This window comes from Hippocampus zosterae, chromosome 9, assembly GCF_025434085.1.
Source record: "Hippocampus zosterae strain Florida chromosome 9, ASM2543408v3, whole genome shotgun sequence".
Taxonomy (NCBI): Eukaryota; Metazoa; Chordata; class Actinopteri; order Syngnathiformes; family Syngnathidae; genus Hippocampus; species Hippocampus zosterae.
The window spans coordinates 17,391,602-17,414,538 of NC_067459.1; the positions used below are offsets into that span (position 1 = coordinate 17,391,602).

Consider the following 22,937-nt stretch of genomic DNA (forward strand, 5'->3'; position numbering starts at 1 on the left):
GTGCCTCCGTTATGAATATGAACCAATGTGTGGTGAAAAAGATACATCAGATGTTTACTAGCCCTTCCAGTGTTTGACCATTTAAGGCACGTGATTCTGAATTGTGGGATGGTGCAGTGAAAACCCTTTGCTTCTCTAATCACGTCTTAACATTTTTTTTCTCACCTGAGCAGCCTTTTGCAAGAGTCAGTCGGATTTGGAACTCCTTATCAGGGTGCTGCTTGTTCCTCACCTTTTTGACCTACCCTGAAGTGATTGTAGGTAAGTAGAAACATGAAATAATAAACCGAGGTACCATTTGACGCACACACAAAATTTGAGACTTCAATTCAATTAGAATTTATTAACCAGATAGAGATTGGTGAGATAGGTCAATCAAATTTGCTTAGGTGATGACTACTTCAATCATACTCTTACCATATAAATATATGTACAAATATAATATTGCTGCATGTCAGTACTAATACATTTGAGCTTTTACTGCATACTATAAAAATAAAACATCCATCATTGATTACAATAAGCGATAATACAAAGCAAACATCTGCACATTGCAATCTGATTGGAAAGACCCTACATGATATAGTTTGACAGTGAATGAAGATTACAGTTTGGGTATATTGTATGCCATGTGCTTAATTTCACTTTAAGCAATTCAAATTTACATTCAAGGTTTCTGACAAAAATCTGCCATGAACAATCATTAACATACATCTGATGGCTGATGTCCCAAAAAATTGTGAATTTACTGTATGGTGTTTGGCTGCAACAAAACCGGTGGGAGGAACAAAGTCGCATTGAACATTTGTCAAGAAAAATTTTGGGGAAAAACTCACAAATCACCCGTGAGCGGCTCTCGCTCCAGCCTATACATTTGTGTTTGTCCTGAACACATTGTTAAAAGTTCATCTTTAATGCTTAGGAACATTAGAAAAACTGTTACATTCTGACCCTGTAGCACATAACTCCCAATTTCAATGTTTTTTTTCTTTCAGTACTCTTAAGTAACACATTTACAAAATATACAATGGGTATTGGTTGATTGGTACCGTGTGATTATAGTCAACATAGAAATGACAGAAAAATAGATTTTGCAGACTCCCACCATGCCAGCCAGCCTTGAGACTAATTTTGGGTCAAGCCAGTGCTGTTTTAGATAAAAGTATGCCAAGCTGTCAACTGCTGCATGGCACTAAGCTTTATTTCTATTTCCGTTTGCCTGTTCTCTGCTAATTTTTTATCCATGACTTTTTATTCCATAAATCGTGTTTTTGCTACTAATCTCGACCAACAATGTGCCAAATACTGAGAACTTAATTGTAAACTAGCTTTGAAATCCTGTAAAAATTAGAATAGGGTCATTTTCATGGCATCGCTGGAAAAGCTATACGACTAGCCTGGACCAACTTGTTAGCACTAGCATCAGTGCTAATATTCGTTTATCAGTGCCTTCTGATTTAACAAGGTCACTTCTGGTAGCATTTAGTGCAACACAATCACTCTGTTTTGCTTCTAACGACATCTGAGAACAAATGTGAACTGATTAAAGTAGAGGTTTGATTGAACAGTGGCTTGAAACGAAACTACCCTTGCAGGTCATGGGCAAAATTGACCGTATACATAACACAGGAAGACCAAAAACGTTTACTCACGATGCCCCTTTTCTAATAAGTGTAATTGGTTGTTTGGATCCAGGCCGAATTCGATACGTCATTCCATATTGATGGCTTGACTGCAGTTCATTGCTGGAATGTACAACAGAGTGATAATTAGACTGGGATATCGATCCAAATGTGATCCAAGTGGAAACAACACAAGGTCTTACCTGTTAACGTCTGGAAATTTTCTCACCGCTTTGCCATCCTGCTTGTGGTGGGTTGGCGTTTGGTTGGTCACGATAGAAACACTTTTGGCCTGCGACGTGGACTTTGGGATGACAGGGACTCTGACGTCCTCAGAGAGTGGGACGCTCCACTCTTCGGCGTTATGGTCTGCCTCATTTGTGGCGGTCATTTTATGGTCCATCTCCAGCATCTTTCTTTGTAAGATGCTCACAAGCGTAGACTGGCTTGGCGACAGAGGCGTTGGCGGTTGTGCGAGATTTACCATAGAATTAGTCTGGAACTGCGGCCTCAGTTGGACGCCGGCATTAAGAGATTGGTGTTTTGAGGTTTTGGGTACCAGTGAAGGTGGAATCTGACCAAGTGGAATACTGTTTAGACTTGTTTGTGATGTCATTCTCGAGAAGGTGTTTGGAGGACTAGTGGAAACAGGGGACTCCGTAACGCTCTGGCAATCCTCGAATTCTGGAGGTGGAGGGAGTAAAAGCATACTTAAGTGTTCCTTGTTCCCTCCAGATTTAATGTAGGAATCATTCCTCTGCACGAGTTGGTTGCTCATGTCTGTAGATGAAGATTCTGTCAAACTGTATGTTGGTCCATCACTAATCCGTGGAATGGTTGCTGATTTTGTTTCCCAAAACTGCACGGGACTGACGGGCGTTGGACTTGGTTGTACGTGATCCTGATGAAGGAGAGAAGAGCTTGAGAGGGCTCTCGACATTGGCGGCAAAGTTTGGGGAGTAGTAGAATTAATTTTCTGAAAGCTTTCTCTGCGCTGGTCATTGTTCATGTTCCCAATTTCATGAGACTGAAAACTCTTATTCTTATCCCTTTCCTTAGCCGCCATGAGAAGAGAAAATGGGGAAGCTGCAGGAGCCTCTTGAGCCGCACTGCTTTCGCCACTGTTGTGTAATTTATGACCGACTAATGGATCCGATTTACCGGCGGGGGGTTTTGGACCATGTTTTCCTTGGATATCCTCAGAAGTCAGTAGAGTTTTGTTCCCCGTCTGAAGCTTTCTTGGTATTTGGTATGGCACCCTAAGTGGTTTGACAGTTTCATTCTGGACCGACATTGTTACTGGCTCAGCCTTTGTGTTCACCTCAGGCAAGGGTAAGCGTGAGGGCGGAATACTTTGTGTATTCTCTTTGTGATAAAGACCATCAGAGGGAATTGATTTGGGTGGCTCGTGTAGAGGTGCCTGAGAGAGGTGTGTACTTTGGAAATTCTCTTTGTGATGCAGCGGATCTTTGCGAATTGGCTTGGTTGGTGAGAGTTGTGCGGTTTGTAAATTCTCTTTATGGTGCAATGCATCTTGGCGAATTGGTTTGGTTGGTATGGTTTGTAAATTATCTTTGTGATTAAGTGGGTCTTTGCGAATTGGTTTGGTTGGTGTCTGCTTGGGGATATTCCCATTGACGGGGACCAACATTTGTACTGGCGAAGTGGACCCACTATCTTCCAGGAGTAACATCTGCTTGGGTCTAGAATCTTGTTCCACATAACCCTTAAGGATCGAGGTGTTGGACACATTGTTAAGCTTCGCTGTGTTTTGGGGATTGAAGGTTGACTGTGTACGATTCTGCACAGGGGGAGGTGGGGCGGGATTTTGTGGTGGGGAGTCGAGGTTGGCCATAGATGAGAGGCGAATAGGTTTCGGAGGAGGAGTCTTGTGGGTCTTCTGATGCTCTTTACCGGGGGGAGGCGGTGGTGCAAAATTTGGATGTTTGGGAACTTTAGCTGGGGACGGTTTTGAAATGGGAGTGGAAGATGCAGAGCTATTGGAACCTGTTGACGGAGGCTTCGGTGGGGTCATTGGTTGGGATTTTGTGATTCGGCGATTTTTTTCTTCCTTGGGTGGCTTTGGAGCAACCGTTGGGGGAGGCTGAACGGCAGCCATCTCTAAATTGCTGAGGTAACCCATGAAGTCTGGTGGAGGGAGGATAAATGTCTCCGGTGGCGGGGGAGGAGCCATAGAGGGAGGAGGGGGAACCAATATTTCTTCCTCTAAGCCATAGGACAACCGCTCTCCATTCACTATGAAAGAAAAGACAGAATGACAGACAGAAAAGCAGCACTTTAAGAATTTTAAAGCTCTAGAATTTTGCTTCTTCCAAGTTCTGACAATCCTGACATAGACCAACAACACTGAGCACGAGAACTAATTCTGTTTCCACTTTCTTCAAATTGTTTGATTAGAAGACCGCCGCGTCTTTCAAGACACGATCAGATAGGAGTTCTACACCATTGCAAACCAAAGCGGATTGTAAATTCAGAAATGTTTCGGAATGTGAAATAAGAGGAAAGACATTCACTGGAGTCCAAGGGCACTCCCATTCTGTCAACAAACTTGCCATGTGGTTGGTGGCACATTCATCGCTTCTGAGCAACAGACTAGCACAACATATACCTGCACTGCAGCACTTTAGAAACAAACCGATTCTATCAGTGAATCACAAACAACGGTAGGAAAAGTCAAATCCTGAGGTGGAATACGAACTGGTACAGAGCACATGTGTAAGGTCCTTAAGCAAAAGGCACTCACTTGCACCGTTGATCTTTGGACCACTGATAGTGGGGAGGACCGGTACTCTCGGTGTTGGAACAGCAAACCCTTGAAAACTCTCGGATGACTATGTTGGGGGGAAGGGAAAGCAAATATCAACCTTATCTGAAAAGCAATGCTAATCTGGAAATAATTAAGAGTTGAGTGTACTTGGAAAAAGGTTAGCGTGTCCAGTGCTTGCGAGATGATTGTTCAATTCCCTTCTATTGTCGGTATTAGGGATGGCCCATTAGTGAGATTCTGACGGTATTATAGCCACGTAAAAATATTGCATTTTTCACCGTATTACTTTCATGCAATTAAGGGTCTTTATTTTGCATTTTAAGTGGTAACGGGACCACTGTTTTCTGTGTTTCATGACATTCACTTCACATTATTCACTTCACCACCATACATACACCACGACGGATGATATAGAACGCAATTCAGAGTTTTATCTACGGCTTTGAAATTTCCTGACAGACCAAGCACATGCGTTACAAATCTCGGACGAAATGTTCTGAATTTATCGTTGACAAAAAAAAATGTCAATGGTGAGTCGAATTATTTTTAAATCCTGATGATAAGTGATGTTTTTCTGTGACTCTGTCAAATGTGTGAATTGGTCTATTCGGATACATATTCATCATGTTTCTTGTGATGTTAGTCCGACCCGCTATGACAGCTCATATTTTCAGTCAGTACATTTACATACATTTATGCCATACTATGGTATTTTAACAATTTTCTTTTAATGTGTGGGGATGGTGGTCCTGAACATGGTGCATATGAAATGTATCACGAGGCCTCAGTTCAAGTCATATTTTCCATTGAGCATTGTCTTCGAGTGAAAACATGCGCACACCTCGCATGCTTTCACTCGCTTGCAAAAGACAGTGAATCACAGAAAGAGGGTCCGCCTTTTATTGCTCACCAAATTGCTAAGTGTAAGGCCAACTTGCTCGCTGTCACTTAGAAACATGATTGTTTGTGCTCAAGGGGGAACGATTTGCTGCTCTGATCAAAGCGCCACTAATCATAATCAGAAAACAAAAACTGTTTGCCACAATACAAAATCCACTTCGGGTTACCATGTTGTTACTGTGCAAAAAAACTAAAAGAAATGGGAACCAGTACACAGAATGGTAGCAGTGATGGCAAGAAGATAATTTATGAAGAAGTTAGTGCAAGAGAGCAGTTGTGAGCGACACAGTGCAGTCATTGCCCAGGGATGACAGAAATATTAGAATGCTATGTTATTTGCAGTCTGTATACTGTAGTCTGGATCTGGAAGGAGTTATTTCAATTGGCATTGTTTTTTTTTTTTTTGGGGGGGGGGGGTGTTCCAAAATCAGATGAAAATAAAGGATGACCAGCAACCAGCCAGAAACGGATTGTGTCTGACCTTTCGGGTTCTGTCCACTGCTGAAGCAAACTTTGCCATGTCTTTGGAGGAAATACAACACGTGACATTGGATATAAAAGCGGCCATTGATTAAAAAAAAACGCAAGGGTGTGTTGTTAAGGTTGGCAAGAGTTCCATTTCAGTTTCATTTGTTGTGTTCTTTTTGCTGTGCTCTAATTTTTCATGACGCAAAAGTTCTTCCTGCCCATGCGCTGCTGGGTGCGCCACATCCAACATGCCTCAGATGCAAACACTCACCACACCCATGCACCAGGGTGTGTGAACCGGAGTGTTTAGTCATGCATTGTGAATTATGAGGCATTTGTTTGTGTAAAACAGCCATATACTGTAGACTGCTCATTTAAAAAAAATGTTTTGCACATTAAAAAGACCGGAGAATGCAGTTGCCAACAGACTTCCAGAACTTTTTTAATGAGAGCTGAGGGAATCTTGTGAGACAAGAAGTACAATGCAATGATCTTTTTAACCCTTATATGAATAATTTTAAATCTAGGTAATAACAAACTTATTTCTTTATTGTGGCATTTATTTGTTTCATGAAATATCAACCGGATTTTTTTTGTATTTATTTTTAGTCACAGTATTATAAACCAACATGTGTTTGACTTCTACCCCAACATACTTCAGAGCTTATGATAAATAAATGAATATTACTCTGTCTGATGATTTGAAATACGCTATTTAGATTCATTGGACACGTGGTGTATTTATTTGCATAGTTTTGTATCAGAAATCGATGGTATTGAACATCACTACTGTAAATGAAGGCATCTGCGCAGCTTATTATGTAACAGACTTTTTAGATTCCAGAAAAGCAAGCGTTGCATGAAACAAAAACAATCAGTACAGTATGAACAAGGCAGGTTGACATACTCACAGTGTAATGCTTGACAGTGGGTCGAGCGCGCACGCTGGCAATACCCGACTCTGAAGACGTTGGCGAGTTCAGCACGAGGTCCACATTATCTGGGCAAGAAGGGCAAATCTTTTTTAAGACTGATATTATTTGACATATTGGAGAGAGCGTATTAATTTAACAACAGGTATTGTTGTGACCATAGTTGGCAATAATAGAATTGCATTGCATGGTCTGTGATTAGACAGCAATCAATTGCATAGCAATCTAAATCAATTTTGATGCTCATGTCCTATTTTGATCTTATCATGGAATTAATTACACATCGTTTTTCAATTATTCCTGAGGGGAACATCCCTTTGGCAATACTAACAAATGGATGTCAACTTACATTGATAGCAGATTGTGTTGAGAGTTATGTATATTTTTTCGGTTGTGAAAAATGCATCAAGTCAAGAAATGCTTTTAGGATGGGTTGTTTGAAATATAGCAGCTTTTAGAAGCATACAGGATGTCACGAAAAATAATCATGTTAAACTGGAGAGGAACTTGGCATTAAAACAAACAAAATAAATCATGTTGCGAAACCGGGAAGGAGCAATAAAATAGTTGTGATGGGAGGAGATAAGTCACCTCAGTGTTCTGACGTTCTTCCAATGTTTTTTTAGACTATTTGTCAAACAAGAAAGAGACGTGAAGTGAAGAAATGTCGCACAAAAGCACTTAGCCTCGTTATGCCAAACATTTGACTTTACACTTTCCTCGTGAGGCCAGGTTAGGCGAGACACATAGCACCCAAAGACAATGCTGTTTTAAGAGACAGACACACACACATACCTGTACCAGGTAGTGTCTATAATCTCAACACGTGACAAAATATCATCATAGAAAATGTAAAACTGAACTAACGTGGGAATCACCACGAAATGACCGCGCCGTAATGTTTTAACCAAGGGCTTGTAAAACACACCTTCCTGATGAAAAGGTTTTTAACTCATCGAGTAGCTTTGCGTGGTGAGAACTGAAGATCACTATGCAGAAGTTAAAAGCAGGAACATAACAAATCATTGATCTAATACAGTGTAAGGAAATAATGGCAGCTTCATATGGGATTGTTTGTTTTCCTGTAACATAAACATGGATTGACTGATATTTCCTGTTTGAGAAGGCGAGCTGCAATAATACAGTAAATGATTACTAGACAATGGCTGTATGTCACCATAGCCACATTAGTGGGCTGGAAATATTTGTTTGAATAGGTCAGAGTCTGTCTATCTATCTATCTATCTATCTATCTATCTATCTATCTATCTATCTATCTATCTATCTATAGATCTATCTATCTATAGATCTATCTATCTATAGATCTATCTATCTATCTATCTATCTATCTATCTATCCATCCATCCATCCATCCATCCATCCATCCATCCATCCATCCATCCATCCATCCATCCATCCATCCATCCATCCATCCATCCATCCATCCATCCATCTATCCATCTATCCATCTATCCATCTATCCATCTATCCATCTATCCATCTATCTATCTAGTAATTGTACTGATAGCTAGGTAGTTAGCTAGGTTTCAAGTTAGCTAGTAAGCTAGCTAGTAAAGTAATTATACTGATAGCTAGGTAGTTAGCTAGGTTCGAAGCTAGCTATCGGTACAATTACTTTTTATTCCATCTCAGGTCAGATAATTTTGGCGATTTGTGACGTACTGGGGCGTATTAGGTGTTGTTGTTGTAGGTCCTGTGTTACTGAATGAGATTGGCATCCTGACCTTTTAGTGGACCATTTTTAGCTTCGTTGTTTTAGCCACACAATGTGCTGGATTTTGTGGGTCTCATAATATCAGAACAAATAAGGTAGCATGGCTGTGGCTCAGATGGTAGAGTTGGTCATCCAGCGAACGAAGGGTCAGCAGTTTAAATCCCAGCCCTGACACTCCACTGGAGTGTTCCTGGGTAGGGTAAGTAAGAAACTTTGGTCAGTTGCCTTACCAAAAATAAGGTCCTAATTCCTAGCGTATAATAAAAGTTAGGCAGCACGGTGATCGATGGGTTAGGAAGTTGGCCTCACAGCGCAGAGGTTCAGGGTTCAATTCTGGCTGCGGCCTTCCTGGGTAGAGTTTGCATGTTGGATTGGATTGGATAAAATTTATTGTCAAATGTACTGTATGTGTAATTTCTTCCCGTGCCTGCGTGGGTTTTCTCCGGGTACTCCAGTTTCCTCCCACATTCCAAAAACATGCATGGCAGGTTAGTGGAACACTCTAAATTGTTCCTAGGTGTGAGTGTGAATGGTTGTATGTCTATGTGTGCCCTGAGATTGGCTGGCAACCAGTTCAGGGTGTACTTCACCTACTGCCCAAAGCCAGCAGGTATAGGCTCCAGCACGCCCGCGAACCTTGTGAGGATAAGTGGATTAGAAAATTGATGCATGGATATTAAATTAGTGGTAGGACGTAAAAAAAAAAACAGTATTTCTTCACTGCCCATAATTTGATTTTTCAGATATTTCCTGTATTATTTATTTTCCCAATCTTTTTACTTCCACTCCATACATTTAAAACCTTGAACTGTTGTTTTCGGTCCATTTGCTGGACAATATTAAAGTCATGCGGGGAACATACTTATTACAAATGTATTAATACAACCACCTTTCTTGCTTTATATTCTTAATGTATATTTATTATGGTATTGTTGTATTATTTTTCATTTATTACGTAGTTAGCATGTGAATGTGCGTGTTTTGATATCGTCAAGGTGAAGCCAACGCTAGCCCTTGTTTTAAAATGAAGAGCAACATCATTTAACGTGTTCAAATTAGTCCTTATAATTGACAGTAAAATTATTTTTGAATAAAGTACAAGAGTTAAATCAGGACTGTCTTTTTACGTTTATTTGACGTTTACTGTACTTCTACACTTTTGCTCCCTCTGTCTAATACAATTCGGAAGTTTAAATAGCCATAGATTGCGGGACAAGAAGCATACGCGCATGAATGCCGTGTTCATTGCCGAGATTTCATCTGGTGCGTGTCACATACGAAGTACAAAGGTCGCATATCCTTCCGAGGAAAATACTTTAGATGCTTCTTCCTCCAATGCACCTGCTCTGCTCGCAATCTACTCACCCATTTCCCTCATTTTGATGCTGGTGTCGAAGAGAGACTGGTCCTTCCGACCCAAAAAGGCCAAGGTTCCCCTCTTCATCTTGAGCAATGTCTTTACTTTGTGCGAGGATCACAAGTCACACATTTTCATAAGATGCTTCGCGATTCCGTCGTAGGACAACTACGGCACACTCAGGCGAATTGGTGCAAACTTGGGAGGAAAGTGGTGGAAACAAATGGCATGAACTCCGCCTCCCGTGCTCAAATTACATTCCTAACAACAGGTGAGGCCCAACCTGCTCGGCTCTTTGCGCCGACATTCCAGCACGAATTTGTCTGTCTAATTACACACCTATTATCGAGATCTCGGATTTTAATTGCCAGCTCCACTGCTTCGTGGTCGGACTCACTGCTCAAAAGCTAGCCGAACATTTTCGCTTGGCGGTGCAGCCGACGCTACAGTACTTAAGGCTGTTTCAACTTTTTTTAAGATCGAGCACTGCAAGGAAGCGACTTCCTCTAACTCTGTGACACTTCTTCGAAAAAAAATCGGATACTCACTGCCGTAGTAGTTACAAACTGCAAAAACATCACTTCAGAGACTCGGGCCGTTGATGGAATACGTCAGTCTGTCCGCCATTGTGGATGTGGCACATTTTACCGGTGCGTCTCACTTTTTTTACCCCCCCTAGGAAGAAGACAACTTCTGTGCCCTCCTGTGTGCAGTTTTGCATCTCCTCTCCGTGGCTGGGTCGGTACACTGGTTTCTTCTCGCATTCCAAAAACATGAACGGTAGGATATATGATCGCTCGAAATTGTTTAGTGTGATTGTGAGCGTGAATGGGTTGTGGGTGCCCCGCGATTGGCTCGAAAACACATCATCTGGCATAGTCTCCAGCACGCCTGCAAGACTCGTGAGGGTTAGCGGTTTGGATATTGAATGAATGGATGATTCTCATGAATCATTGTTATGTGATTAATATCAATGTAATTCGTTATTGTATATTATATATTAGTTATTTATGGCAATCACTGCAGAAGTAGTAAGACGAGCCATGTTGGATGGTAGCAATGACCACAACACAGGAGACGCGGCTCAAGAGAGAGAGAGCAAACTAGGTTTGAAAACAAACTAGCTGAGGCCAGCTGATGTGGTTTGGACATATGCAGTGGAGGGACAATTGATTCATCAGTAAAAAGATGCTGGAAGGCTGCCTCACATTGCTGAGGTGTAGGGTTCAATTCCGATTCTGGCCTTCCTGTGTGGAGTTTGCAAGTTCTCTCCCTGCCTGTGTGGGTTTTCTCTGGGTCTCTGGTTTTCTCCCACTTTCCAAAACCATGCATGGGAGGTTAATGGAAGTCTATAGTGTTGGTACATCTCCAAGCAGGTGATGAAAGGCACATCTTCACCGTTCACGCTGCTTTTTCACAACCAATATGGTGGCTAAATCAACATACAATTCTGTGCTCAAGGTGGCGTCTACGTGGGTAGAACAACCACCCCAAAATATAGTCACCCCATTGTCCATCCGTCCGTCCATTTTCTTCACCGCCTTTCCTGTTCAGGGACCTGCGGTGCTGGAGCCCATCCCAGTTGACTTAAGGCGAACGGCAGACTCCATCCTGAACAGGTTGCCAGGCGTTCCGCAGGGCACATATGGAAACAGGTAACCATTCAGACTGACATTGACAACGTCACTGAATGGTAAATGAAACCATGCTGCCTGAGGTTGAAGTCAGGCGAAAGTACCACTACAGCTTAAGTGACATTACACAACAAAAATGCTGCCATTTCCTGATAATTGTAACTTTAAATGACAAATATTTGTGGAACCAGCAGCAGTACAATGAGCAATGAAATACCTGCTTTGGATGTCAAAATATAGAAATTTAAGTTCAGGGTGCACCCTGCTTCTTACCAAAAGACAACTATAATAGGTTCCAGCATGCCCATGACCCTACGAAGGATCAACTGATCAGAGGATGAATAAATGGATGAAACTAAACAAAAATTAACAGCTGTGATTGGAATTTTCCTTACTGCAAGGCTTAAGGATACATTTTTATTTTTTTTAAGCTCTTATTTTAGTCCCAAGAAGCCAAACGGGGAGTTCTCTGCCTACCTCAAGGAACTTTGATGATGTCATGACTTTAGGTCGCTGTCAGCGACGTGTCACCTTTGCAATAGAGCTTATGACTCCATCTCTATTATCACAAGCCGGTAATGTTATTTTGATGTACTAATTTTAGCCACATCTCCAAACTACCCGTTGTGTCCCGTCAACAGTCGCCTTCTGTGTCATAGTATGTCATAAAGCTGAAATTTGCTATTCTGCATACACTGTTATTTATTTTTCTTATCTTGACAACTCAACAAAACATGATACGCAAAAAGTCAAAAGAAACTTGTATTTCGAGTAAATTAAGCCAACATGTTGAATCATGGCATTTTGATAACCTGCTAAGGATCCAGCCAGCCATATTCTGTACCGCTTATCAGTTGGGATGTTTTCCATTTTACCTGCAAAGACATCCGTTAAGGAGCCATCCAAAGCATGAGAGGATCGTACCAAATCTCCACTTTTTAAATAAGGATTGAAGAATGTCCTGGATAAACGGGCAACTGTTCAGCAATGATTATTACAGGGAACATGTTAAAGATCTGGAAAATAAAAAGACCATGTTGCTTGAGCAAAGAAAGCTCGTCAACGAAGAGTTGGCTCATCTGGACTCTGAGAATATCAAGACGGAAACCAAAAAACAAGACATGCTGGCCCAAGCGCGGGGTCGTCTTCAATATTTGAGTTTCATGAGGGAGACGGCAAAAGAAGACTTGGGGCTTGTTAATCGTCGACAAAAAGAAGAAATCCTCAGTGAGCAGAGTAAGATCTTCAATTTTAACATGGTACAGTATGGACCTCGCACGGAGAACCTGGAATCGGGGAAAGCTAAGTTTGAGATGACTCTGCTTGAATGTCGGTGTATGGAGATGGAAACACGCGATGAAAACATGAGGACGCATATTGCTCAACTTGAGGAAGAAAATAAAGGCTTACGAATGCAAGTTGGAGATAAGGTGACACTTACCGGGACGAATAACCTTGCCACTCAGGAGTGGGCACATTTTGGATATCAACATTTCAATTTGGACGCAAACAAACAAGACCTAACGGGACAAATTAGAGCTATTACCGATCAGGATGAACACATTAAGGCCCTCAAAGATCAGATTGCAAACCAAAAAACACAAGCTAAAAATCCTGTGGAAAGTGAGGACACGCTGTGTCGACAGAATGCTTCCTTTAAAAATGCTTTGGCTGAGCTTCAAATACAGAGTATGAAAATGAAAAAGCTGGAGACCGAGAACAGTGACTTGAGGTCGCAACTACAATGGCATCAAGACACAAAGAAAACTCTGATTCAGTCCGGCGGTTTGGTGACGGAAAGCTTGCAAGGGGATGACGGAACTAACAGTGTAAAGAAGGAAGGTGAGAAAGAAGCCCTAAGGGCACAGGTTAAAGCACTCCAGGAAAACAAGAACTGTCTCAACGATGAGATTAGATCCATGAAAGACGGGTTAGCTCGAGCTCAATCTCAGAGTGCAAACATTGAAACGCAGAATTGTGAATTGAAGGGACAAGTTAAAGCCCTTAAAGAAAGCACCAGTCAACTACAGGATAGAGTGAAGTCCCTAAATGATCAGGTGGCTCTGCTTCAGTCTCAGAGAGCAAAGATGGAGACGCAGACTGGCGACTTGAGGGCACAAGTGAAAGGATTTCAGGAAAACGAGGACATTTTGATCAAGCAGAACGAAGCGCTCAAGGATGAGGTGTCTCAGCTCGAAATCTGCAACGTGAGGACAGATAAACAAAACGAAAACCTGCGGAGCCGAGTCAAGACTCTGAAGGAAAACGAGAACAGCCTCAGTGAGAAGATAGAGACGCTAATGGCCGACGTGTCCCACTTTAAATTTCAAAGGGAAAACGATCAGACCGAGATTCATCGTCTGAGGAGAGAACTGCAAACGCTCAGGAGTCAATTACAAGATCAAGAGGAACTATTAAGGAGGATCGATGTTGCCGAATCTCTCATGGAGAAGGAGTGGGCGGAGAAGGAAAAGCTGAGCGTCAAACTCGGTGAGCTCTGGGACGAGAGTAACTTTGTCAAAAAGCAAAATGACGCTGTTCGTGTTGAGTTGGAAAAGAACAAATGTGTTCAGGAACACCAGTGTGAGCAAATTGCTCAGCTGAGGGCGACTTTACAGGAGTATAAACTCCAACTGGAGGAGGCTCAATTTTTACTCTACAGTAAAGATGACGAGTTAGCGAAGCAAAACAGGAAAATTGTTTATCTCAATGAAGTCACAGAAGAGCTGAACTCTCACGTGAGCAGTTTTAAACAACAAATGCATTTTCTTAAAGGCCAGCTGGAACTCAGGCAGATGGATGAAATATTAACTCATAATATTTGCGGAAGCCTCGCCGAGATAGCATCTGAGCATGGGCCAGTCAGTGAAAACCAATCGGGTTTGAAGACTGAGATAAAGGACGTGGGGATGCAAATAAAAGACAATTGCTTGCCTGAGCCGAAAAGGTTTTTAACACACACCTTGGCTTTGCGTGACTCTCCAAGTCTGAAGATGGAAACAGAAAATGAAGAACTGAGGACACAAATAAAAGCTCTTGAAGAAAACGAATTGGAACTGACAGAGCTGATCGAGCACCTCAATGAAAAGCTGGCTCATCTGGAATCCTGGGGCGCAAATGGAGATGCGGGGGCGCAAGACCAAGCGCTTTGCCAAAACCAGGACGGGCTCGCCGAGCAGAACAACCTGCTCAATGAAAGGCTCGCCGATCTCGAAACGGAGAACGGAGATTTAAGAGTGCAAGTTGAAGATCTCAAAGAAAACGAGAAACTAATCAAACAGAGGACAGAGACCCTCATGGCTGAGCTGGACCAGTACAAAACCGAGCGTAGCCGTCTGAGGTCGGAAGCTCAGACGCTCAGGTCGCAACTGCACGATCAAAGTGATCTGCGGGGAAGGATGGATCACGCAGAATCTCAAATGGAGAAGGACGTGGCCGAGAAGGAAAAGTTGAGTAACAAATTGCGGGAGCTTGAAGAAAAGGAGAACTGTTTAAAAAAGCAGCACGACATTGTTCGCGCCGAGATGGAAGCGCATAAATCCGTTCGAGAGCAACAAAACCAACAGATTGCCCAGTTGAAGGCGGCGTTAAAAGAAAACGAACTGCAGGTCGAGGAGGCCAGATTTCTCCTCGATAGCAAAGACGATGAGTTGGAAAAGCTAAATGAAGTCACGAAGGAGATGAAGACTCTCATTTTGAATTTGAAGCAAAAAAATTGCCATCTTCAAAGGCTGTTAGAACTCATTCAGACTGCAAATCGGGAGGACCCCGCGAACAAATCAGGTGCGGTGGAGCCTGTTGCGGTGCACCTGAAGTCCGCATCGAGCAGACTTTTTGCTATTTTCTGTTGGCCTTTTAAAGGACTTTTAAAAGTTTTTAACATATCTTCCTTTCGAGGACTTGTCATCGCGGTTGTGTTCTTTTGTCTAGGTCTGTTGTTTTCAAACGTACTTTCCATTGATGATGACTCTTCAAACATATCTGATGTGTTACACAAATGCTAGGTCTTTGTATGACAACAATTCCTTGTCTTCGGAAAGTGCTGCTTGGGTCATATGTGACTTGTTTCACTTTAAAGGGCACTGGATTTTAGGTTCATGTGATGACAATACTGTTGAGCTTGTTTACTAACTAGTGTCTTGTCAATGCATTTTTTTTGTATATAACCTGACAAGAATGTCGAGACTCTTATGGGGAGCCATTTTTTTTATTAATGTCTTAAAATTGTTAGTAGAAACCAAAATGTTTTGAACAAGCTGCTTGCTTTGTATTAAACAATTCTTTTGTAATCAGCCCAAGTTTTTCCTCAAACATTTTTTATACAATTGAATAGTGACGTTGGTATGTTTTTCAGATTCAAATAAGTGGAGTGATTGGCCCTGTGGTCGACTGGTTAGCACGTCGGCCTCACGGTGTAGGGTTCGATTCCGGCCTTCCTGTGTGGAGTTTGCATGTTCTCCTTGTCCCTGCATGTTTTTTCTTCAGACATTCCGAAAACATGCGTGGCAGGTTAATGGAACCCTCTAAATTGTCCCTTGGTATGATGGTGAGCACGAATGGTTGTTTGTCTACGTGTGCCCTGCGATTGGCTGGCAACCAGTTCAGGGTGTCCCCCACCTACTGCCCGAAGACAGGTGCGATAGGCTCCAGCACACCCGGCGACCCTTGTAAGGATAAGCAGATCAGAAAATGAATGGGTAATTTAAGTGTGATGCTTAGACAGGGCGGCCAGGTGGTCCAGTCGTTACCGCGTCCACCTCACAGTGCAGAAGTACCAGGTTCAATTCCAGCTGCGGCATCCCTTTGTGGAGTTTCCATGTTCTCCCCGGGCCTGCGTGGGTTTTCTCCGGGTACTCCGTTTACCTCCCACATTCCAAAAACATGCATGGCAACTCTAATTGCGCCACGGAGATAAATAAAGTTTTCTGAATCTGAAAATGGCAGGCTGATTGAACATTCTAAACTGTCCCTCGGTGTGAGTGTTTGTGCGCGAATGGTTGTTCGTCTCGTGTGCTCTGCAATTGGCTCGCAACTGGTTCAGGGTGTTGTCCCCCGCCTACTGCCCAAAGAAGGCCAGAATAGGCTCCAGCACCCCCGCGACCCTTGTGAGGAGAAGCGGATCGGAAAATGGATGGATGGATGCTTAGTTAGACATGCATAGATTGGGTAACAATTTAATTGTCCAAAACTGGACAAGGTATGGGGGGCAAGCAGCAGTCAAACGTTTCATTTCAATAAGCACAATATTTACCAAGTACACCCTGCAGGGCCTTAATGACACAATACTACAAAGTCCTTTTATCCATCAGCAGCAACTGTATTCCTTTTATCTGGCATCATAAAGGTGATAGCTACCAGCCCACTTTGCATGTCTTCTATTATATAAAGGAATACATCGGAACTCTCAAGAGCACGAAGCAGTCTCAATTTCTCCAATTGCCGATAAGGATAAGAATTCAGGACAAGCGATGATGGCGTGCGGAAAAGAGCATCAATTACCAAATGACTGTCTGATGGACCATTACAATGATCTGGAAAAAAAGTCCACACTGACTGAGCGAAAAAGACTCCTCGATGAGAAGCTGGCTCATCTCGAATCCCAGAGTGCCACGATGGAAAGGGAGAAAAAGGACTTCAGGACTCTACTTAAGGATAGTCAGGACACACAGCAGAAGATTTCCCTGAATGAAGACTTGAGTCAACTTAATTCTCAGACTCTCACGGGCACAACGGCAGATGCAGACCTGACCGTCAAAAATTGCAATCAGACGAAGGCAGCACTGACCGAAGTGAATGACCGTAAGATGAGACTGTTTAAAATTTGGAGTATGAATGTGGAGACTGACAATGAAAAGTTAAGGAAACAAGTTCAAGTCCTCGAAGAAAACAACGCCTCATTCACTCAACAAAATGAGCTCCTCAGTGAAAAATTGGTTCATTATGAATCCTGGAGTATGAAGATGGAAACACACTTGAGCATGCACATCAAATTTCTTCAAGAAAATGAAGATATTCTGATTAAACAGAACGAGTCCCTCAAGATGAAAGTGACCGAGCTCGAGAGGTGGGGTGAAATGACCGAGAAACAAAATGAAAACCTTCAGGCACGGGTAAGAGTTCTGAAAGAAAATGAGAACATCATGAATGAGATGATTGAGACCCTAAGGGCTAATTTGACCCACGCTGAAACTCAGAGGGACAAAGACCAGGCCGACATGTATTGTATGAGAACAAAACTTCGGACGGTCAGATGTCAATTGCAAGACCAAGATGAACTATTGAGCAGGGTCGATCATGCCGAATCCCGCCTGGAGAAGGCATGCGCAGAAAATGAAAGTTTAGGCAACAAAGTGCGTGAACTTCAGGAGGAGAATAATGTATTGAAAAAAGAGAAGGACAGAGCTCGAGAAGAACATTCATCCCTCTGTGACCAACAGTCTGAACAAATTGCCCAGCTCAAGGTGGCAGTCAACGACCATCGGAATCAACTTGACCAGGTTCATTTTGTCATCTCGAGTAAATGCCAGTTGTTAGCAATGCAAAAGGGGGAAATAGATGAGCTCAACTCTCTCGTGACCAGTTTGAAACAAACAATACATGATCTTCAGAGTCGAGTGGAGCTCAGGCGGATGGAAAATATCCTCCTTGCAGAGACGACACGCAAGGAGCAGGTCGGTGAAAATCAGGTGGATTTCAGGGTGGGGAGGAAAGGAACAACAAGGGTGCCATTGAAAGCTCTTTATCGAAACAATGACCCCAATATTGAACAAAAAAGGCTTTTAAAGCACACTTTGACTTTGTGTGACTGCCCAAATCTCAACATGGAATCGGAGAATGAAGAATTGAGGGCACAGTTGAAGGAACTTCAAGAAAAACAGGTCAAAATGGCTGTGATGAACAGTCATCTAAAAGAAAAGTTGGCCCATCTTGAATTTTGGCGTGCCGAGATGGAGACAAAGAATGACGAGTTCAAGACAAAAATAGGGTATCGTAAAGACACCGAGGAGACAGAGACCGCAATTTCTGGTTCGTGGCAATCTGAACCGCACAATGACACAGAAAACGTCAAAAGTCCTCAATCGAGGACAGACTCGGAGTCGGCTTTGTTTCACTTGCAAGATCAGGGCGATTTGAAGAAGACCCAAGATCATGTGGAAAGTCTTGCTGAAGCGCAGGAAAATGAAAAGTTGAGCAACAGCCAATGTGAGGCTAACATTCTAAAAACGAATGAGGTAGCTAGCGTAAAACTTGGAGCCCATAAACCTGTTGGAGATCTGCTGACCAAAAATATTACACAACTGAAGACCGGATTCAAAGATCACAAGCTCCAAATTGAGGAGTCTGGAATTGTCCTCCTCTGTTTTAAGGATGACTTGTTCACGATGAAAACCAAAGACATAAATCAGAGAGACAAACGTGGAGACGCCGCTCTTTTCATCACATTGGGACAATCAATTCTTAACTTTCAACACAAGTTGGAACGCATGGAAGAAATACTAACGGCAGATAACATTTAGCATCGAAACCCCGTCGACAGAGTGAGCGCAATCATCTTTCTGCGCTCGTAAAGAGACAACGGCTGCAAGGTATGAGCAAAAGAACTTGAGACTGCTACTTGCCGTTTGTTTTTGTGTTTTTTTTTCAACCAATGTCTGTCAAATTTATAAAAGTGATTGGAAACTAATGATATGGTTTTGACCCACTGCGGTTCATGTTTTTGTGTGGTTTTCTCATCATAATTATTAAAGGTCTTACAATCGGGGTTTTTGATTCTGATACCAACCACATGGATCAGTTTGACCTTTTTCTATTGTAGAGCTGCTAGCTAAAGAGGACTAGCGCTAAGGAAGACAGGTGATATTGTTTGGTCCCAGTGGCCCTTGTACATTCCATCCTGTAGACTTGGGCCCCCTGTCTCCTTATCTTAAGTCAACAGTCTCAAACTTGGGCCTTAAACTGGACAGTGATTTCAAACGCAATCAGCAAATTGTTAAATCCAGCTTCTTTCACCTTAGACAGCTGGCCAAAATAAAACCTCTCCTCTCACATGAACACTTTGAGACAGTAATTCATGCCTTTGTCACATCCCGGCTCGATTACTGCAATGCCCTTTACTTTGGAGTCAGACAGTCCTCCATTAAGCGCCCTCAGCTGGTCCAGAATGCCGCTGCTCGCCTCTTGACTGGTACTCGTAAGAGGGAGCACATAACTCCTACTCTGGCATCCCTTCACTGGCTCCCCATTCATTTTAGAGTTATTTTCAAGATCCTCCTCTTTGTTTTCAAATCTCTGAATAATCTCGCGCCACCTTACCTCTCTGAGCTCATCCGCCCCTACACACCTGCCCGGCGCCTCAGGTCTGTGGACCAGACTTTGTTAAAAGTACCAAGAACTAAACTGAGGCTCAGAGGGGATCGAGCCTTTTCTGTTGCTGGTCCCTCTCTCTGGAATGACCTCCCACTGGACATTCGGCAAGCCTCCTCACTGCCCATCTTCAAAGCCCTCCTCAAAACTCACTTGTATTCTTTGGCATTCGACTCAGCATGACTTAGATTTGTTCTTGGTTTTACTGTTTGGTTCTTTCTACCGCCTTTATTACCGATTTGTCTTACTGTTTATTGTGCATGTTAAATCGCTCCATGTACAGCACTTTGTATGCAGCGATGGCTGTTTGAAAGTGCTCTATAAATACTGTTGACTTGTTGACTTCTAAGACCAGACTGAGTTGACCACAGACATTAAGCCTGACAGAACAGGTTCATACACTGGGTTACTATATTCATTCATTCATTCATCTTCCGAACCGCTTGATCCTCACTAGGGTCGCGGGGGGTGCTGGAGCCGATCCCAGCTGTCTCCGGGCAGTAGGCAGGGGACACCCTGAATCGGTTGCCAGCCAATCGCAGGGCACACGGAGACGAACAACCATTCATGCTCACACTGGGTTACTATATCTGTTTACAATTAGAAGAATATGATGCAAAGATAGTTGTAGTTCCACTTGTATTTATAATCAAAATGAATACTTTTCTATCGTCATATTGTATATTATTAGTATATCTATTTAATTTATAATCCATTTATAAGGCCCTCAAATTCAGAACATATTATTGTGATCATGTAATAGAAGATTTATTTGGACTTATACACATAAAGGTAAGCGTATCCTTTTTAGCCTGTAAAGCTCGACAGCAATCTTCTATCACGCCTTAAGTCAGTGGAAACAATCAAGACTTGTTCATCCAGTTCCACGGTAGGAATTCATTATGCCACCCAAAATATGAAAACAGAATGTCTGAAATGCTTGTATTTGTTTCTCAAAGTGTATTGTACAGTACCCCGGCGTCTTCTCTAAAGCCAACGCCTTCAAACTTGGGGTTTAATTTGGAAAGTGATTTCATATTACACTGGCAAATTGGTGCTGGTGTTATCTTAAGACAGCTGTGTTAAATAAGGCTATTCTCTTATCTTCATTAGTCTGCTGATTAACTGTTTGACATGAGAAAGCTGTTAATTCATACCTCATCTTGCGATTTTTTTTTCTGTGAAACCAACAAGGATGCTATTTACTCACTGGATATAAGAAAATATTCTATTAATTCACTCATATAAATTTTATGTGCACATTCAAGAATTGTGAATAGCTCGCTCTCTTGACAAATGTGTTATTTATATTTGTTCGAGACTGTATACTGGTTGTTGCTGTTCAGACCTACATTGTGGCCTAAAATGATTGCATACTAACACTGATAAAATTATTCATTTTGCTTTTTATGCCATTTTTTTCAGAAAATTCATAATGAATGATGACAAAAGAAACCTTCAATAGCTTTTTCAGACCAGGCCGTTTAAATCTGTCACAGCCAGGAGCTAGACATTCCCCGTTATCACTGAGGCAGATTTTTTTCTATGTCAATCCAATCAGTACATCAGAAACTTCGCTCGTACTTCAAACTTTATGATATGACCGGAGTAGCTACATTGTCTCACTTGTGCGAAGTATAACTGACACTTGGGTGACATCTACTGGTCGATTAAAGTATGGTAAGGGTGGTACACTTCCACCAAACACGTTTTTTGGTTTCATGCTTGTCTATTGATGCAATCAATGGAGTTCATGACATTATAGCACAGGAGTTTACTAACATGGTATTTGACAAGATTGATATCAACGGGGATGGTAAGCATAGTAGTGTTTTTTTTCCAGTCGCATGCTCTGCTATGCCATTTAGCTAAAACTGTTGACTAAATTTAAATTCATTGGTTTTATTGTCTTTTTACCTAGGTGAGCTATCTAATGATGAGTTGATGGGTGGAGTTCAAGATGACGAGATGCTGCTGAAGATGCTCACAAAGAGTTTGGACATCTCACACGTCGTTCAGATGATTTAAGGAAAAGTGATTGCTAACACCCAAAATTCCAATATCATGGATCCTCATTAACCCTGACCATTAGGACTCCATTTTATGGATAACACCAACTCCATGACCTTCAAACGGGGTCTAGAAACTGCTGTCATACACCAACAAATAAGATGAAGTACTTTTCAGGAGTTGCTAAGAAACTGCTTGGTGAGGAGAATTCCACTTCAGCCATTTTTATTTCATACCGTAGACTTTTTTAGCAAGCTCTTATTTCATAATGCATGCATTCTGTAACCAGGGAATAATTATCTTGAGGTTTATCTGGGTTCTTACCAGTCTTGAACTTGTTTTATATATTGTGATACACTCTCATGTATAGATTTACAAAACATATCATCCAACCATGTTAAGATGCAAAACTGTCATGAACATTCCAAATTCACAATTAAATGGCAACAGAAACACATGCATATTTTGCTGAAACTACACAAACAAACAGAGGCACGCTTGATTGGTGGAAACACATCTGTCTATAAATCTGCAGTTTCAGGGTGTGTCCTGTTATTGTTCAAGAGCTGCTTTGGTCATTAATACGAAAGCGAATGTCATCACTCAGTCTTTCACTCTGAAGGACTGCACTGTACAATATATGCTGACGGGGTTTCTAACATAACGCTTACCGTGTTTCTAAAGATAAAGCTAAGAGAGGAAAAATCTTATTACTGTATCTTTTTAGATGTAGAATTTTGAATTTCATTGACCAGCAATACTGCAGTGTGGCATGTAACCAAACATGCAGCACATGACACTTGGGAATGAATGAATCCAATTTCATGTAACCAATAAAATAATTTCGAATGTAAATGTAGGTCGGTGCTTCTGTTAGTATTTAAGCCATCAGAGAAGGCATTGTTGCCCTTGACGGCTGCAACTGTGGATTTGATATTTCGTGTATTCATTTTTATACATGGCTCATCATATTCGTTAATAAGGAACTCTGAACGGCTCTCTGAAAGTTTTTTTAAAAAAAGATCTACTTGTGGTATGTTTTAAAAGGCTACGTACCGGTACTTTAGTTTTGATCCATTCAATACAATATATGTTTCTTAACCTCCGTAAAAGGGGACACGATTTGG

The 22,937-nt window shown here is 42.0% G+C and overlaps 2 protein-coding genes across 8 annotated transcripts; one reads left to right on the plus strand and one right to left on the minus strand.

Moving 5' to 3' along the window:
* Window positions 1-134: 134 nt before the first annotated feature.
* LOC127608007 (myosin heavy chain, non-muscle-like) lies at window positions 135-22,665 on the plus strand. Of its 5 annotated transcripts, none has more exons than XM_052076810.1 (4): window positions 135-261; window positions 10,482-10,582; window positions 11,357-19,022; window positions 21,722-22,665. In XM_052076810.1, the coding sequence occupies exon 3, from the start codon at window positions 12,393-12,395 to the stop codon at window positions 15,438-15,440; it is 3,048 nt and encodes a 1,015-aa protein (XP_051932770.1). In that variant the 5' UTR covers window positions 135-261; window positions 10,482-10,582; window positions 11,357-12,392; the 3' UTR covers window positions 15,441-19,022; window positions 21,722-22,665. The 5 variants fall into 5 exon arrangements, with proteins under 5 accessions (XP_051932770.1, XP_051932772.1, XP_051932769.1 ...); XM_052076812.1 differs by lacking the exon at window positions 135-261 and adding an exon at window positions 8,496-9,084; XM_052076809.1 differs by lacking the exon at window positions 135-261 and adding an exon at window positions 9,925-10,073.
* On the minus strand, window positions 316-10,034 carry LOC127608010 (uncharacterized protein C6orf132). Of its 3 annotated transcripts, XM_052076823.1 has the most exons (6): window positions 9,811-9,862; window positions 6,690-6,778; window positions 5,792-5,832; window positions 4,387-4,474; window positions 1,826-3,878; window positions 316-1,745 (listed from the first exon to the last, which is right to left on the minus strand). In XM_052076823.1, exons 3-6 carry the CDS (start codon window positions 5,828-5,830, stop codon window positions 1,649-1,651), a joined length of 2,277 nt encoding a protein of 758 aa, XP_051932783.1. In that variant the 5' UTR covers window positions 5,831-5,832; window positions 6,690-6,778; window positions 9,811-9,862; the 3' UTR covers window positions 316-1,648. The 3 variants fall into 3 exon arrangements, with proteins under 3 accessions (XP_051932783.1, XP_051932782.1, XP_051932784.1); XM_052076822.1 differs by lacking the exon at window positions 5,792-5,832 and having other exon boundaries at window positions 9,811-10,034; XM_052076824.1 differs by lacking the exons at window positions 4,387-4,474; window positions 5,792-5,832; window positions 9,811-9,862.
* Window positions 22,666-22,937: the final 272 nt, after the last annotated feature.